General features: G+C 33.5%; 1 protein-coding gene across 1 annotated transcript; it reads right to left on the reverse strand.

The window, feature by feature from the left end:
- Positions 1–2,721: 2,721 nt before the first annotated feature.
- LOC142240518 (juvenile hormone epoxide hydrolase 1-like) lies at positions 2,722–10,265 on the reverse strand. The gene is made up of 4 exons (XM_075312221.1): positions 9,975–10,265; positions 8,811–9,010; positions 3,934–4,129; positions 2,722–3,869 (listed from the first exon to the last, which is right to left on the reverse strand). The coding sequence occupies exons 1-4, from the start codon at positions 10,167–10,169 to the stop codon at positions 3,087–3,089; spliced, it is 1,374 nt and encodes a 457-aa protein (XP_075168336.1). The 5' UTR covers positions 10,170–10,265; the 3' UTR covers positions 2,722–3,086.
- Positions 10,266–16,562: the final 6,297 nt, after the last annotated feature.

Below are 16,562 nucleotides of genomic sequence, written 5' to 3' on the forward strand. Positions count from 1 at the left end.
GGATATATATGTAACTATAGACCGATATGGACATAGTTAGACATGGTTGTTAATAACCATATACTAGCACAATGTACCAAATTTCAACTCCCTCGGATGAAATCTGCTCCTCCAAGAGGCTCCAATACCAAATCTCGGGATCGGTTTATATGGGGCTATATATGATTATGGACTGATATGGACCACTTTTGGCTTGGTTGTTAAATAGCATATACGATCACCATGTACCAAATTTCAAGCAGATCGAATGAAGTTTGCTTCTCCAAAAGGCACCGGAGGTCAAATCTGGGGATCGGTTTATATGGGAGCTATATATAATTATGGGCTGATAGGAACCAATTCCTGCAGGGTTATTGGATACCATATACTAACATCACGTACCAAATTTCAACCGAATGGGAAGAATTTTGCTCTTCCAAGGGGCTTTGGAGTTCAAATCTGGGGATCGGTTTATTTGGGGGCTATATATAATTATGGACCGATACCGACCAATTTTTGCATGGGAGTTTGAGGCCATATATTAACACCACGTACCAAATTTCAACTGAATCAGATTAATTTTGGTCTTCCAAGAGAATCCGGAGGTCAAATCTGGTGATCGGTTTATATGGGGGCTATATATAATTATGGGCCGATGTGGACCAATTTTCGCATGGTTGTTAGAGACCATATTCTAACACCATGTACCAAATTTCAGCCGGATGGGATGAAATTTGCTTCTCTTAGAGGCCTCGCAAGCCAAATCGGGGGATCGGTTTATATGGGGGCTATATATAATTATGGACCGATGTGGACCAATTTTCGCATGGTTGTTAGAGACCATATTCTAACACCATGTACCAAATTTCAGCCGGATGGGATGAAATTTGCTTCTCTTAGAGGCCTCGCAAGCCAAATTTGGGGGTCCGTTTATATGGGGGCTATACGTAAAAGTGGACCGATATGGACCAATTTTTGCATGGTTGTTAGATACCGTATACTAACACCATGTACCAAATTTCAAATTGCAATACCGTCCGACCTACATCAATAACAGCTACTTGTGCAAAGTTTCAAGTCGATAGCTTATTTCGTTCGGAAGTTAGCGTGATTTCAACAGACGGACGGACATGCTCAGATCGACTCAGAATTTCACCACGACCCAGAATATATATACTTTATGGGGTCTTAGAGCAATATTTGGATGTGTTACAAACGGAATGACAAAGTTAATATACCCCCATCCTATGGTGGAGGGTATAGATTTTAAAGCGGCATTTGATAAAATATCAAGATCATCATTGATTTATAAATTACATGCTATGGGTGTGTCAACAAAATTCGTAAAACTCATCGAAAGTATATATATAGAAATACCAGATCGGCGGTATGGACCGGTAATGAAATATTAGATTATTTCGACACCAAAGAAGGAGTGAAGCAGGGATGCCTATTATCACCATTGCTGTTCGCGCTATATGTTAACGATTTACATGAACATCTGCAGGGAGGAATAAATATTGACCAAATTAATATCAGATTATTATTATACGCAGATGATATTGTTATTTTGGCGGATGATTGTAGAACTCTTCAAAATATGACCCAAAAACTAGAAGAGTATTGTGATTTATGGAACCTGGAGGTCAATATAGCAAAATCGGAAGTACTAATTTTTCGCAACGGAGGGAGCCAAAGGAGTGATGAAAAGTGGACGTATAGAGGTACAAGTATAAAAGTATCAAAAAATTATCAATACCTAGGTGTACTACTAAACCCACGGATGAACTTCATAACCCATATTATAAATCGAGCAAAACAATCGAAAAATGCGATAAACACAACATGGAGGGATTTTTGGGGAAAAAGGATATTTGCTTGAGCATGAAGTGGGGAATATATATAATGCAGTATGTCGGTCGATACAATCATATTGCGCACAAGTTTGGGGGTATGGTTACGCCAATGAAGTAGATAGTCTACAAAGATTCTTTATTAAAAAGGTAATAGGACTGCCTATGAACACTCCTAATTATGTATTAGCCCTGGAAACAAATGTGTAGGAAGCAAGTCTACACGCAAAGAAAAAAAAAACGTTTAGAAAACGTGTACCGAAAACGTTACTTTTGTTAGTGTTTTTTGAATTCCTTCGAAAAGTATACACTTTTATCACAAAAGAATCGTTTGTTACAAAATCTTTATTTTTTTTAATAAAAAAAATTATTTTTGAACCAACACACACTGAAAAAACAGTGAACCCACCAGGAAGAACAATTTTGGTTAATTTTAGAAAATCTGGATTATTTGTAGAAAATTTTAACTAATCTGTATTAGAAACGCTGACGTCACACCAATATCACAAAAATAATTATATTTTGCGACAAATTCAAGAAATTTTAGTAGGCATAGTTAAGTGTGTTCACTTGTTCAAGAAAATTTTATAGTTTGAAGGAAAAAATTGGAGTTAAAAATTGCAAGAAGGTCTTTGGTGCCATACGAAGTTCAAGATTTGCGCATTTGTAGTAAAATTTACATATTTAAAGATATAATGAACTATTTTGTGAGAAGTACTAATTGATTAAATCTTTATGCTTCATTTGTGTACATTTTTTTCTCGTTTTTCAGTTCATTTAACTGGCGTATGCAAGCATTTATTAGAGTAAATGAAGCTTTCTCCAAACATAACAATTCCATTTTTCCAGCTATTTAAATTCGTTAAAGGCATCAAAAAAATCTCAAATATTTTCCTTATCCTTATATATTTTTATTAACTACTACAATATGGACTAGGGAAAATAAAAATTTTGGGATTTTTGTTTGGCTTGTCATGTGGTTTTTAATTTTTAATTATTTTATTAACAACACTAGCTTTTTCATTAGTTCATGACCTCAAGCCAAACAAAAATTCCAAAATTAAACGGAAAATAAAAATTTGAAATTAGATCTACTTTGTAGCTTCGTTGATAGGGTTGTAGACGATAATTATCCTTTAAATTTCAATATGATTTGTTACAATTTTAAATTAAATTATATACACAATATTTTTAAGTAAAAAAATATATGAGATTTAGCCAAAAAGGCCGTATTTTTTGTTGGAGAAAATTCCATTACAGATTAGCCTTTTTAATAAATTGTATAATATCTTCGTACAACATCCTTGGCACTTCCATTGCAACAAAATGACCACCATCCTCATAGTATGTGGTATGGATGAGATTTATAAACTTGCTCTTTAGCTGGTAATCGGTGTGATGATCCAGATCATGTAGAAAGTGGGCACAACCAGCTGGGGCCTTGACGGCTACTCTTTCTAGGTCATTTCCCAAAAATGATTTCGAAACATTTTCTGCATACAAACGCTGCGATGTGGTTATGGAATTGGTGATGTAGTAGATCATAATGTTGTCAAGTAGACTATCTAAGGTGTAATGTTTGGTCAAACCACCATCGTTCAAATGTTTAAATTCGTTATTAGTCCATGACGAGAACTTTTCAAGGATATAGGCGGCCAAACCAATAGCATTATGTGACAGAACACTGCCAATGGTATCGGGTTTAGTTGCTTGCAAATGAACATAACCAAATTCTTCTAAAACATAGGAGAAATGTTCTCGTGTTGTTTTAAAGAATTTAGAATATTTCTTGTCATAGAAGAAACTTGGGACTAATCTAGAGATGATGCCATTAATTATACCAAGTGGACTAAAATTGACGCAAAAGTTGGAATGATAAGCCAGAGTATTTTGTGGAAAGAGTGCAGCCAAGTTGGAACCAATGATAGAACCCCAATCACCACCATGAATTATGAATTTCTCATGTCCCAAACGCACCATAAGATTGCGGAGAATAACAGCTATTTGTGAGGTGTCCATGTGTTTCTTAGATGCGGCCTAAAATAAGCAGAAAGAAAGTTTTAGAAAAATTTCTGTTTAAAATATATTAGAAAATATTTACCTGGGACCAACCATAACCGGGCAAACTAGGAGCAATGACTTCAAAAACGTAATCATTATACTCACTAGGTGTAGTCAGCATTGGAATAATATCATAGAACTCTCGCACCGAGCCAGGCCAGCCATGTAAAATCAATAGAGGTAGGACTTTCTTTTTCACATTTTTAGGTTTTTCATGAATAAAATGAATCTTTAGTCTATAATGAATAAAAGAAGGAAGTGATAATACAAATGAGAGATAACATCAATGATTACCAAGTGTCTATATAATAACAGTCCTTAATTATACTTGCATCCAAAGAATTGACTTTCTCTTAGGGATTTCGAAACAAAGACATTTAATGAAATGAGCCGAACTTTACATTAGTTGCTATAAAAATGAAATTAAGATACAAAGGTCACCCAGCAAAAAATACTTCAGCAGTAAGAGTTTAGTTGCTCTTTTATGATCATTCGTTTACGTTATTGCAACCAATTCATGCAGTATAGATGCATGAAAGGTAGTTCTGTTTTCCTTCACACCAACAATGCAATACTCAAGATTGTATATCACTTCTGAGCAATATTTCTATTAAAATGAGCAATTATATCAGTGCTATGTAGAAGCACAAAAATCAGCGCTGATTCGGTTGATTTGTAAGCAGTTGGTACTGCCTCTCTTCCTTCCATTCCTGCTGATATAGTGCTCCATTTTTTGCTGGGCAGTTTTGGAATTCTCCATTTTGGAATATTTTAAGAAAGGTGCACAGAAAAAAAGTAAAAAATTAACTACCTCGTACGAAAATTGAATTAGACTGTAATCCATTTTTGAGATTTCCATAATGTCACAATTTACTTACATTTTTTAATTACACTAAAAAAAGTAAATCCACCAGGAAAGAAAATGTAGGTTAATTTTAGAAATTTTTAACTAAACTGTATTACAAACGCCGATATAACAAAACTACATAATATTTAATATTTTGAGAAATTTGGAAGTTGTTCTATAAACATTTCTTTTAAATTTATTTCTTTTTCCCGGAATACCCCATTAAAGTCCCATGTCTTTGAACTAAGATTAATTTTCAATAAAGTAAAGAAACATATTTTTGATTAAAAGAAGTTGTCCTTAAATTAACTGAAATATTGAAACATTTTTTACTTTAAAGTATCCGTTATAATTTGGATTTTTAAACTGGCATTTGTACGTGAATAGCTTTATAAATTCGATAAATGAGATCTGTATCCTAATTTTAATTTTATAGATCCTAGATTTAAAGCCAGATAGGTCGCTAAAAAATTTCTTTATTTTAAAGAAGCCGAAGCGGCTCGGAGACCAAAATCCTTAAGGGATTCAAGTAAACTTTTTTTGAGTTAGGTTATGTTAAAGTGGCAGCCCAATTTATTGTCAGGCTCACATAGACTATTCAGTCCATTGTGATACCACATTAACTAAAAGTACTATTACTTAAAGGAACTTCCAGTTTTAACCATTGAACTTACTCGATTATTTACATATATATGTTAGCATTGGAATCAACAACCCAGCAAAAAAAGCGTCGCCACAAAAGTAGTGAAAATGTTCTCTTTGGATCCGGAAGTGGTGCAAAATTGGCACAGAAGCGATGAATTTAACGCGGGCTTGTCATAAGACAGATGTCCATCATTTCAACAGCCGTTGCACTGAATTCGCATCACTTCTTAAGGTGTGATTAGAATTCAGTGTTTTGGATGTTAATTTAAAAATTTTGTGATATTTTGCCAAATAAATAATTTTATAGTGTTTTTTTTTTATGATTTTTAATGCATTCTAACGCCTGTCTGAAACGTTTGACCTGAAATATTTTCAAAAATTCTCAATTTTTCTAGAATGGATTTATAATTTTTATCGACAAAATTTTAATAATTTGTCCCATTTTATTAATTCTTACTCTGTTTTTAATCTATTTGAAACAAAAAAAGTTAAAATTTCCCATCAAAAATATGAAAAAACCAAGTTATAAAAAATTTAATTAAAAGAACTTCCTGTGTAGTTAAAATAAAGAACATCTTTGGGAGGATAGTTTTGGAAGCGCTTTTAAAGTCGTGCCTTTAGAAGAACTTCCAAATTTTTTTGCTGGGAAGTCGAAAGACAATTATATCAGTTTTGAAAGATTTTTCAGAATTATCATAGCCAAGTTGACCTTAGTACAAAAAAATGTTCTTTCATGTAAATATACTCAATTTTCAATCGAATCACTTAGTTATAAGGGAAAGATGACTTCATTGGAAAGTTTATCGACTTTTGGAGAAGGAAAAATCAGAGAAATACAACTTCTATGCTAAGCAAAATTTACATTCGAATTTTAAGGACACGGAATCTTATATACGGTATACGGTCATTGAAATTTATACCCACACTGAAAAAAACAACAGTGAAGAGTGAACCAGGAAGAAAACTTTCGGTTAATTTTAGAACATTTTGAACATTTTGAACATTTTTAGAACTAAAAAGTATTACAAACGCTGGCATCACGCCGATATCACAAAAATAAGTAAATATTTTTCGACAAAATCAAGAAAATATATTAGACATAATTAAGTTTTTTCACTTGTTAAAGAAAATTTTGTAGTTTGAAGGAAAAAATTGGAGTTTAAAATTGCAAGAATGACCTTAGTGACATACGAAGTTCATGATGAACTCATTTGTAGTAAAAGTTGAAAATTTAAAGAAATACTGAAATATTTTGTGGAAGACACGAATTCAGTTAATCTTTATCCTTCATTTGTGTATATTTTATTCCTAGGTTTTAGTTAATTTAACTAAAGCACACAAAAAATTATTAGAGTAAAGGAAACTTTTTCCAAACATAATAATTCCATGAAATAAAATAAAGTTAAATTGGCTTTAGTGAAATAGAGAATTCACTTTTTTTTGAGTTTATAAAATTATTGAGACATTCTTAAAACAAAGAAAATTTTTTTGGTTTGTGGAAATCTTCTTAAAAAAAGATTAAAAAATAATCTAAAGCATAGAACAGTCTTGCAATAAACTTAATATAATTTTAGCATCAGTTTAACAACGTACCTACGCTCCCGCATAGGATGGGGGTATACTAACTTTGTCATTCTGTTCGTAACACATTGAAGTATTGGTCTCAGACTCCATACAGTTTAGTGATGTCCGCCCGTCGATCTGTTGAAATCACGCTAACTTCCAAAGGAAACAAGCTAACTTCGAACCTATAAGAACCAATTGTCGCATGGTAATTATAGGTTCACATTTCAACTGGATCAGATGAAATTTGCTCCTTCCAGAAGTTCTGGAGGTCAAATCCGGGGACCGGTTTCTATGGGGGTATATATAATTACACGGATGAAAAAGACTGTTTTTCATATGTTTGGCTATAAACATTATATGTTTGGAACACAAATTTTTAATCACAATATTTTTGAGTGCAAGCATATAATGTTCATAAACTAGCATAACATGTTTGGGACATATATGTTAATATGTTAGAACATATTATGTTTGGGACATAAAATGTTTGTAAATATAATATGCTTGGATGCAAACATATATTAATTTAGAAATAGCCTATAAACATATATGTGTTTAGTAGCTTGGAGCGCTATTTAACAGGGAGCGATATTGAATTAAGTTGGTGGTTGTTGCTTGTTATTACAAAATTAACATTTTATTTTTCCTTGGGCAATTGATCAGCTACTCCTTTGATCCTTACAAACCGCTGTTCGAATCCCCGTCCGGCAAAAGGCAAATTAAAATAAAAAAAAAATCATACAATTGAATAATTTCTTCTACAATGTTTGTATTACAGAAAAAGGTGCTAAGAACTAAAAAATCTCGTGGAAGTGAGAAAGATGTGGGGGAATATACAATTGGGCAGAAACAAAATTTTGAGCATTCAGGTCGAAACCTATGTTGTTAGCACCTATATTACCTGTTTATTTTCATAATTCATTATGATGGTAAATATATAAATAAATAAATAAAATTTTGAGCACAATATTGTTTGGGAGAAATTTTTTTAAGCATATAATATTTTTGGGTGCAAAATGCTTCCAAACATATTATATGTTCACATAATAACATATTGTTTTTTGGAAGACAACATTATTGAATTTGGATGCAAAAATACAAAATGTTTGGAACTTAGACTACCCAAACATATATTGTTTAGACCAATATGCTTTCAAACATATTATATATTGGAAGAGATCAAACATATAAATGTTTGGGCAATACCCAAAAATATATATGATTGAAGCAAAATATGTTTAGGAGTATATGTTACAGAAGCGATTTTTTGTGAGCGTGTATGGACCAATATACCTTTTAGGTTATACCTAGGGTTCCGATATAGTCCATTTGCAATACCATCCAGCCTACATCAAGTCGATAGCTTGTTTCGTTCGGAAGTTTGCGTGATTTCCATAGACGGTCGGAACGACATGGCTAGATCGACTCAGAATTTCATCATGACCCAGAATATACTTTATGGGGTCTGAGGCGAATATTTCGATGTGTTACGAACGGAATGACAAAGTTAGTAATTCCCTTCCTATGGAGGAAGGTATAAGAACTGATATCTGCATGGCAACTCTTCCACTACACACTTTTTTCTGAACAGTGAAATGTTAGACAAACGAAGTTTTCTTTTAAGGTTAAAAAAAAAACAAGTAAATAATATTGTAGGCAATTGTTGCACATTTTGTCACAAATTCGAGATTATTTTTTTATTTGAAGTCTATAGCATCTATACATCCTTACAGACTAATATGTCCAATATTTCGCATTGAAAATACTTTATAACACCTCAAGAATATAAAATTTCTTTTTTGAGGAAGTCATTTTTATTCTTTAGGTGTAGCTGGTATATATATCGTATATCGACTTACCCCTGAATTTCCGTTTGGAAATGGTCGAATTTTTTAAGATATTTTTCGCGTTCTTCCCATTTTGGCAAATAATCATCACGCCAATATTTTATGATCTTCTGCAAATAATTTGAATTGAAACCATATTCGAAGGCCACACCTTCCAATGGTTCATGTAGATTTATGGGTCTACTTAGTTGCAATTTTAAGTCTTCGATAACCTGAAAATACCACGAATCTATATTATTAAGAAAGAAGAAAGAAATCTATATTATTAAGAAAGAAGCAATTCAATATATCAATCACTTTGAAGATAATTTTATTAAATCAATCATTTTTCTCTTTATATTACTCATTTCAGAGTGAAAATAAAATTTTAAGATCATTTTCTAGAAATTTAAAAATGTTGACAACATTTTCTATATAAATAAAATTTTGAGAAAATTTTCTATATTAATAAAATTTTAAGATAATTTTCTAAGAAATAAAATTTTGAGAAAAATTAAAAAAATTCAACATCTTTAAAATTGTAGTTTCCGTGTTATTTCCCTGTAAACAAATTTGGAAGTTGTTCTAAAGGCACAACTTTTGAAGCACTTCCAAAAATGTCCTCCCAAAGATTTTAACTACAGGAAGTTCTATTAAATAATTCAATTTTTTATAACTATCTTTTTTTTTCATATTCTTAATGGGTAATTTTAACTTTAAAATAATTTAAAAACAGAGTACGTATTAATAAAATGGTATAAATTATTTAAATTTTGTCGAAAATATGCTAAATCCATTCAAGAAAAGTTAAGAATTTTTGAAAATATTTGAGGTCAAACGTTTCAGACAAGCGTTAGAAAGCTTTAAAAATCATAAAAAAATCATAAAAATTTATAAACAAAAAATGTACATAAATATTTTACAGCAAAATGGTCGTGGTTCACGATTTTAATTCCCCTCAGAACTTTTATCAACTTAGTGAGAACGTACTGGGACTGAAATAAATTCCATTAAGAGCGCGATTGAAATTTCACTCACCTGCACAACTCTACGAAAGTGCTCATTCCTCTAAAGCCCAATCGACGTTAGAGTTTCCTAACTGGTTTGTTGATAATTTTTAATTAAACAAGGCCGATTTGTTTGATAGGAAAATGCAAGCCAATGCAATAATCTGACTTTTTGACTGGTGTTACTCACCTCTGGTTGAACGGAAATATCGAAAGCTTTAATAGCCACATTCTCCTTATAGCCATCTCCACTACCGGGTCCCCAGTATTTATTCAAATCTATATCTGGTGGCGGCAGTGGATATTGCAGTTGCCTGTACTTTTGCACCAGAGATGCTATGACCAGACCAAAGGCCACAATAATTGTTTTTTTCATCAAACGCATTGCTTGCCGCCGTCTAATTCTTCCACTTCATTCGAATAAACCCGATAAAGTATGTGAAGTGGCACCTTTCCACTCAAGGTTGTCTTTGAAACTAATGATGAAGATGAAGAGATGAATAGATATTGTGTGTACAAAATAAAGTTTCTCTATGCATATTTAATAGTAAACATTAGAGTGGGTAACCTGCTGGTAAGATGTTTGTTTGGTGAATAGAGAGCTTTAACAGGTTTTGACAATGGAAATGTCATTTCTTGCACGCAGAGAAGAAACATGATTGTCACAATCATATTCGAAGAGCAAAATAATATGATAGCAGCTATGTTTGCGGCGACCATGTAATATTTTAACCTGCAACCATGTTGGCTCAGTGAACATGGTTCTAAGAAAAATATAATTGTCCTCATCTAAAATGTTATTATATTGATAAAAAGAATTTTGTTTGAAAGAAAAGACAATGGTCACGATTTAAAATGTTATGGTATTCATTAAAAATGTTTTTCTCCTAGTTAAAAGAACATGGCCACAACCTAAAATGTTTTGATCTTTATGAGAAAACCTTTTTCATCGTTGAAAAAAGGACGCCACTTGAGAAAAGAAAACACAAAATTAACTTTATTTGTTTGTTTTTATTTATTTATAAATTAATTCATTGTTTATTTGTATTTATAATGCCGTTCAAGCAAACAACATATATTTTTACACACTCTATTTTATTTCAATTTCAACAATAAGTAATTATTCCATATTTACATCGTGCCCATCAAATGTACAAACGCAGACATCATGTAACTGCAAATAAAAATAAATGATCCATATAGCAAAATGCAGAACAAAAAGCAGGTACATTTTTTCAATTACACTTTCCTTTTTTGTGTTCACATAAAATCACCTGTCACTTCTGAATAAATAAATTAACACAAAACAGTAAATCCGTATTCTCCATCCATCCCAAGAAACAATCAACACACGACTGACGCGCAAAATAAAAATCGTGTCAATGTTTTCATAAAATTCTTTTCGCTGCAAAAAAGTTAAAAAATTAAATGGTCACGAAAAAAATGTAAATGGTCTTTATGGCCATGTAATGGTTCCAGACATGTCTATACTTAACCTACAAAAATACTTTTTTCCCTGTAAAAAAGTAGAAAAATTGAATGGTCAGGTACATGATTTTCCCGACCATTTAATGGTCTCAAATTCCATCATTTAAATGATAGAACATGTTTGCGGTATTTCAGAACCATTCAAATGCTTATTGCCACCATACATTTTTCTCCGCTAGAAAACTATTTTTACAAAGACAAAATACATGGTTTTCGCGGCAATTACATGCTCTAGATAAGCATTAAATGGATGCGGCAACCATGTCCAAACATGGTTTTTCCGTGCGTGTGGACTCATTGGGAAGCATTGTTTATTACTATTAAACTATACGATTCTTTGGTGTTATTATAGATACATACACGCTAAATACATTGTTTGTAAAACGTGTATGTAATTTTTTGAATTTCTTCGAAAATTTCAAACTCTTATTAAAATCACAGTCCATTTCGTTTATATCAAACACCGCTCTGTTTGGCTTTAAATTTTTAATATAGTAGTATGTAATGCCGGACGTTTTTTTCGAAATCGTCCGAACATGTTTCCGCTTCTATAGGTTGTAGTTTTTAGAAAGTGGACAACTAAAGGTATGTTTGGAAGCCACCGTGGTGCAATGGTTAGCATGCCCGCCTTGCATACACAAGGTCGTGGGTTCGATTCCTGCTTCGACCGAACACAAAAATTTTTTTCAGCGGTGGATTATCCCACCTCAGTAATGCTGGTGACATTTCTGAGGGTTTCAAAGCTTCTCTAAGTGGGGATAGTATGGAACATGCACAGGCACCTTGAATACCTAGCGTACGCAGACGACATCTGCCTACTATCCCATAAACACTCTGACATGCTAAATAAGCTAAACGACCTCGTAGCCATGTCAAAACAAGTAGGTTTGGAAATAAATATTAGCAAAACTTTCCCAATGCTTATTAACCAATCTACCGATAGCAACTTCACCATCTCTAATCGGCCCATTTCTTTTGTTAACAACTTTTGCTATTTGGGTAGTATGATGTCTAGTGACAACGGTATAGAAGAGGACGTTGACAATCGGCTGAAAAAAGCCAGATCAGCATTTGGCCGACTGAAGAAAATATGGAGGACAAGACAAATATCTCAGAACACAAAAGTAAAGATTTTCAATTCGTGCGTGAAGTCAATACTTCTATATGGAAGCGAAACATGGCTCATGTCTAAAAACATAGCCCAGAAAATTCAAACTTTTGTCAACAAATGCATCCACATGATATGTGGTATATTCTGGCCCAATACAATAACAAATGTAGAAATGTATACAAAAGTAAATGAAGAACCAATAACCACACAAATTGCTAGACGAAAATGGAAATGGATTGGGCATATGTTACGAAAACCGGCAAACACCATCTCTAGAATGGCCCTGGAGTGGAACCCCCAAGGATCGAGAAGACCAGGACGACCCAAAAACACATGGCGCAGAACCATACAAACTGACTTATTAAGAATAAACAAGACAATGATATCAAAATTATATGTATCGATAAAAGCAGATACAAAATTCTTGTAGAAGCCTATGCTCCCAAGAGGAACAATAAAGGAACAAAAAAAAATTGGTTTCACTGCAATGTGGAACGCCGTTCGGACTCGGCTATAAAAAGTTCTAAGTGAGCCTGATACATTGGGTTGCCACCTAACCTAACCTAAAGGTATGTTTCTGTTAAATAAAATTTCTTTAAATCGGCTTGTGGGTGCTCTATAAATGGTTGTGCGTTGATGGCTATAACGATAATTGTCTGTTAATGACAATAACAGTTATGTAGCTCAGTGGATAGTGGGTTGGCTTACAAACTGTATGGTCCGTATGGTTCGAATCTTCGTCTACATTGTTCTACAAAATACATGGATGTACAGACAAATATCATTAAATAGTCTCCTAATTTGATTCCGAGACAATTGTGCCCCAATATAAATGACTATGTGAACTAAATATTAGAAGGGCAGTATACACAATATAATGGCAAATTCCTTTAAAATAAAAAAATTTCACAAGGAAAGCTTATAGTTTTTGCTTTAAAATTATTTTTCATTAAATGAATTTTTCAAAAAAGAAAGAAAGAAATCGTCTTTTAATTAACTGAAAAAATTGTTGATTGTTAATTAAAGATAAACTCCCATATTCATAAAAGTTTACATGAACTTTAAACCTACTATTACCATACAAATTCGTTCGATAAACTATCAGTAAATTATTAGAAATATGGGCAAAAATGTTCAAATATAGCATATGACCTCTTTGAGGACCTTTTCGGCTTACATTTTTTAAAATTACCTATTTAAGATTGAGTTCTTTATCGGTTTATATAGATGAGCTTTTATGTAACTATGAACCAATACTGACTAATTTTTGCATGACAGTTAGAGGTCATCGTACACCAAATGCCACCGGATCGGATGAAATTTGCACTGAAAAACAGCATGCGCGGTTCCAAAGATTTTGTCTTTACTTTAACAATTTTGGTATTGATTCCGAGCCAAAGAAGCGGAGAATACAATTCTCTTTTAAATTTGGGTTTTGTGTACTTGCTTCCAGGAAGCAAATTTTGATTTTTCGATTTTCATATGTTTTTCTTCATATGCTATCAAAGTCCTTTAAAAACGAGTTAACGACAGCAAAGAAATTAGGAAGGCAAAACTTTCAAAACACTTCCAAGAAGTTCTTTTAATTCATTTTTTATACCCACCACCATAGAATGGTGACGGGGGTATAATAAGTTTGTCATTCCGTGTGTAACACATCGAAATACCGATTTCCGACTATATAAAGTATATATATTCTTGATCAGGGAGAAATTCTAAGACGATATAACGATGTCCGTCTGTCCGTCTGTCTGTCGTAATCACGCTACAGTTTTCAACAATGAAGCAATCGTCCTGAAATTTTGCAGAAACTCGTCTTTTGTCTGCAGGCAGGTCAAGTTCGAAGATGGGCTATATCGGTCCAGGTTTTGATATAGTCCCCATATAAACCGACCTCCCGATTTGGGGTCTTGGGTTTATAGAAATCGTAGTTTTCATCCATTTTGCCTGAAATTTGAAATCTAGAGGTATTTTATGACCGTAAAGAGGTGTGCCAAAAATGGTGAGTATCGGTCCATGTTTTGGTATATCCCCCATATAGACCGATCTCCCGATTTTACTTCTTGGGCTTATAGAAACCGCAGTTTTTATTCAATTTACCTGAAATTGGAAATCTAGAGGTATTGTAGGACCACAAATACGTGTGTCAAAAATTGTGAGTATCGGTCCATATTTTGGTATATCCCCCATATAGACCGATCTCCCGATTTTACTTCTTGGGCTTATAGAAACCGCAGTTTTTATTCCATTTACCTGAAATTGGAAATATGGAGGTATTGTAGGACCACAAATACGTGTGCCAAAAATTGTGAGTATCGGTCCATATTTTGGTATAGCCCCCATATAGACCGATCTCCCGATTTTACTTATTGGGCTTATAGAAACCACAGTTTTTATTCAATTTACCTGAAATTGGAAATCTAAAGGTATTGTAGGACCACAAATACGTGTGTCAAAAATTGTGAGTATCGGTCCATATTTTGGTATAGCCCCCATATAGACCGATCTCCCGATTTTACTTCTTGGGCTTATAGAAACCGCAGTTTTTATTCAATTTACCTGAAATTGGAAATCTGGAGGTATTGTAGGACCACAAATACGTGTGCCAAAAATTGTGAGTATCGGTCCATGTTATGGTATGGTCCCCATATAAAACGACCTCCCGATTTGGGGTCTTGGGCTTATAGAAACCGTAGTTTTTATCCAATTTGTCTGAAATTGGAAATCTAGAGGTATTTTCGGGTCATAAAGAGGTGTGCCGAAAGCGGTGAGTATCGGTCCATATTTTAGAATAGCCATTAAAACGATATCCCGACTTAACTCGTTGGGTTTCTAGAAACCGTAGTTTTTATCTGATTTGCCTGATATTGTAAATATTCTGGTATTTTAGGCTCACAAAAACGTGTATCGGATTAAGTTTTTATCGGTCCATTTGGTAATGCCTCCATATAGCATAGACCGACTTCACTTCTTGAGGGTGTAGAAGGCGCACTGATCATGAAAATTGCTTGAAACTCAATGTAAAATTTCCAGATTTTACTTCTACAGATTTAAGATTTCAAATCAAGACGTTATTTTATAATTTTCTTGCACACTTACAAGAGATGTTAGGTTAGGTTAGGTTAGGTGGCAGCCCGATGTATCAGGCTCACTTAGACAATTCAGTCCATTGTGATACCACATTGGTGAACTTCTCTCTTATCACTGAGTGCTGCCCGATTCCATGTTAAGCTCAATGACAAGGGACCTCCTTTTTATAGCCGAGTCCGAACGGCGTTCCACATTGCAGTGAAACCACTTAGAGAAGCTTCGAAACCCTCAGAAATGTCACCAGCATTACTGAGGTGGGATAATCCACCGCTGAAAAACTTTTTGGTGTTCGGTCGTAGCAGGAATCGAACCCACGACCTTGTGTATGCAAGGCGGGCATGCTAACCATTGCACCACGGTGGCTCCCTACAAGAGATGTTAATGATTCCTCTAAAACTCAAACAAAAATGGTTCTTATAAATCCAGAATCTGATATAGTCCTCATAGGTGAAATCTTTAAATTTTTCTTCGGGAAGTGTCCTCAAGTCCTCAAGCCCTCCTGAAATTTCAAAGGAAACCCTAATATTTGGTTCATGGTGGTGGGTATTTAAGATTCGGCCCGGCCGAACTTAGTGCTGTATATACTTGTTTATAACTCGCTTTATCACATTTTTAATAGGTAATTTTAATTTTTTTTGTTTCAAATAGCTTAGACATAAGAGTAAGGATTAATAAAATGGTGCAAATTATTTACATTTTGTCGAAAAGTGCCAAATCCATTCTAGAAAAATTGCAAGTTTTTGAAAATATTTGAGGTCAAACAATTCAGACAAGCATTAAAAATCAAAAAAAAAAAAAAAAAAAAACAATTATATAAATTATTTATTTCGCAAAATATTACAATAAATTTAAATTCACATTCAAACCACTGAATTCGAATCAGACCTTAAAAAGTGATGCATATTCAGTGCAACGGCTGTTGAAATGGAGGACTTCCGTCCTATGACAGGCCCATGTTAAATTCATCGCTTCTGCGACAATTTTGCACCACTTCCAGATCCACAAAGAACATTTTCAATACTTTTTTGGTGACGCTTTTTTGCTGGGTTGTACCCGCACAGAAAAAACATGTTTGGACATGGTTGCTGC

Source organism: Haematobia irritans, chromosome 5, assembly GCF_050003625.1.
Source record: "Haematobia irritans isolate KBUSLIRL chromosome 5, ASM5000362v1, whole genome shotgun sequence".
Taxonomy (NCBI): domain Eukaryota; kingdom Metazoa; phylum Arthropoda; class Insecta; order Diptera; family Muscidae; genus Haematobia; species Haematobia irritans.

What these genes read in the sequence shown, in the direction of transcription:
- LOC142240518 (XM_075312221.1), bottom strand. Translation starts at nt 10,169, where the DNA reads ATGCGTTTGATGAAAAAAACAATTATTGTGGCCTTTGGTCTGGTCATA. An exon ending in TTCCAAACGGAAATTCAGGG is followed by an intron (nt 4,130 to 8,810) that starts GTAAGTCGATAT and finishes TATTCATTATAG; the next exon opens with ACTAAAGATTCATTTTATTC. An exon ending in CCGGTTATGGTTGGTCCCAG is followed by an intron (nt 3,870 to 3,933) that starts GTAAATATTTTC and finishes TGCTTATTTTAG; the next exon opens with GCCGCATCTAAGAAACACAT.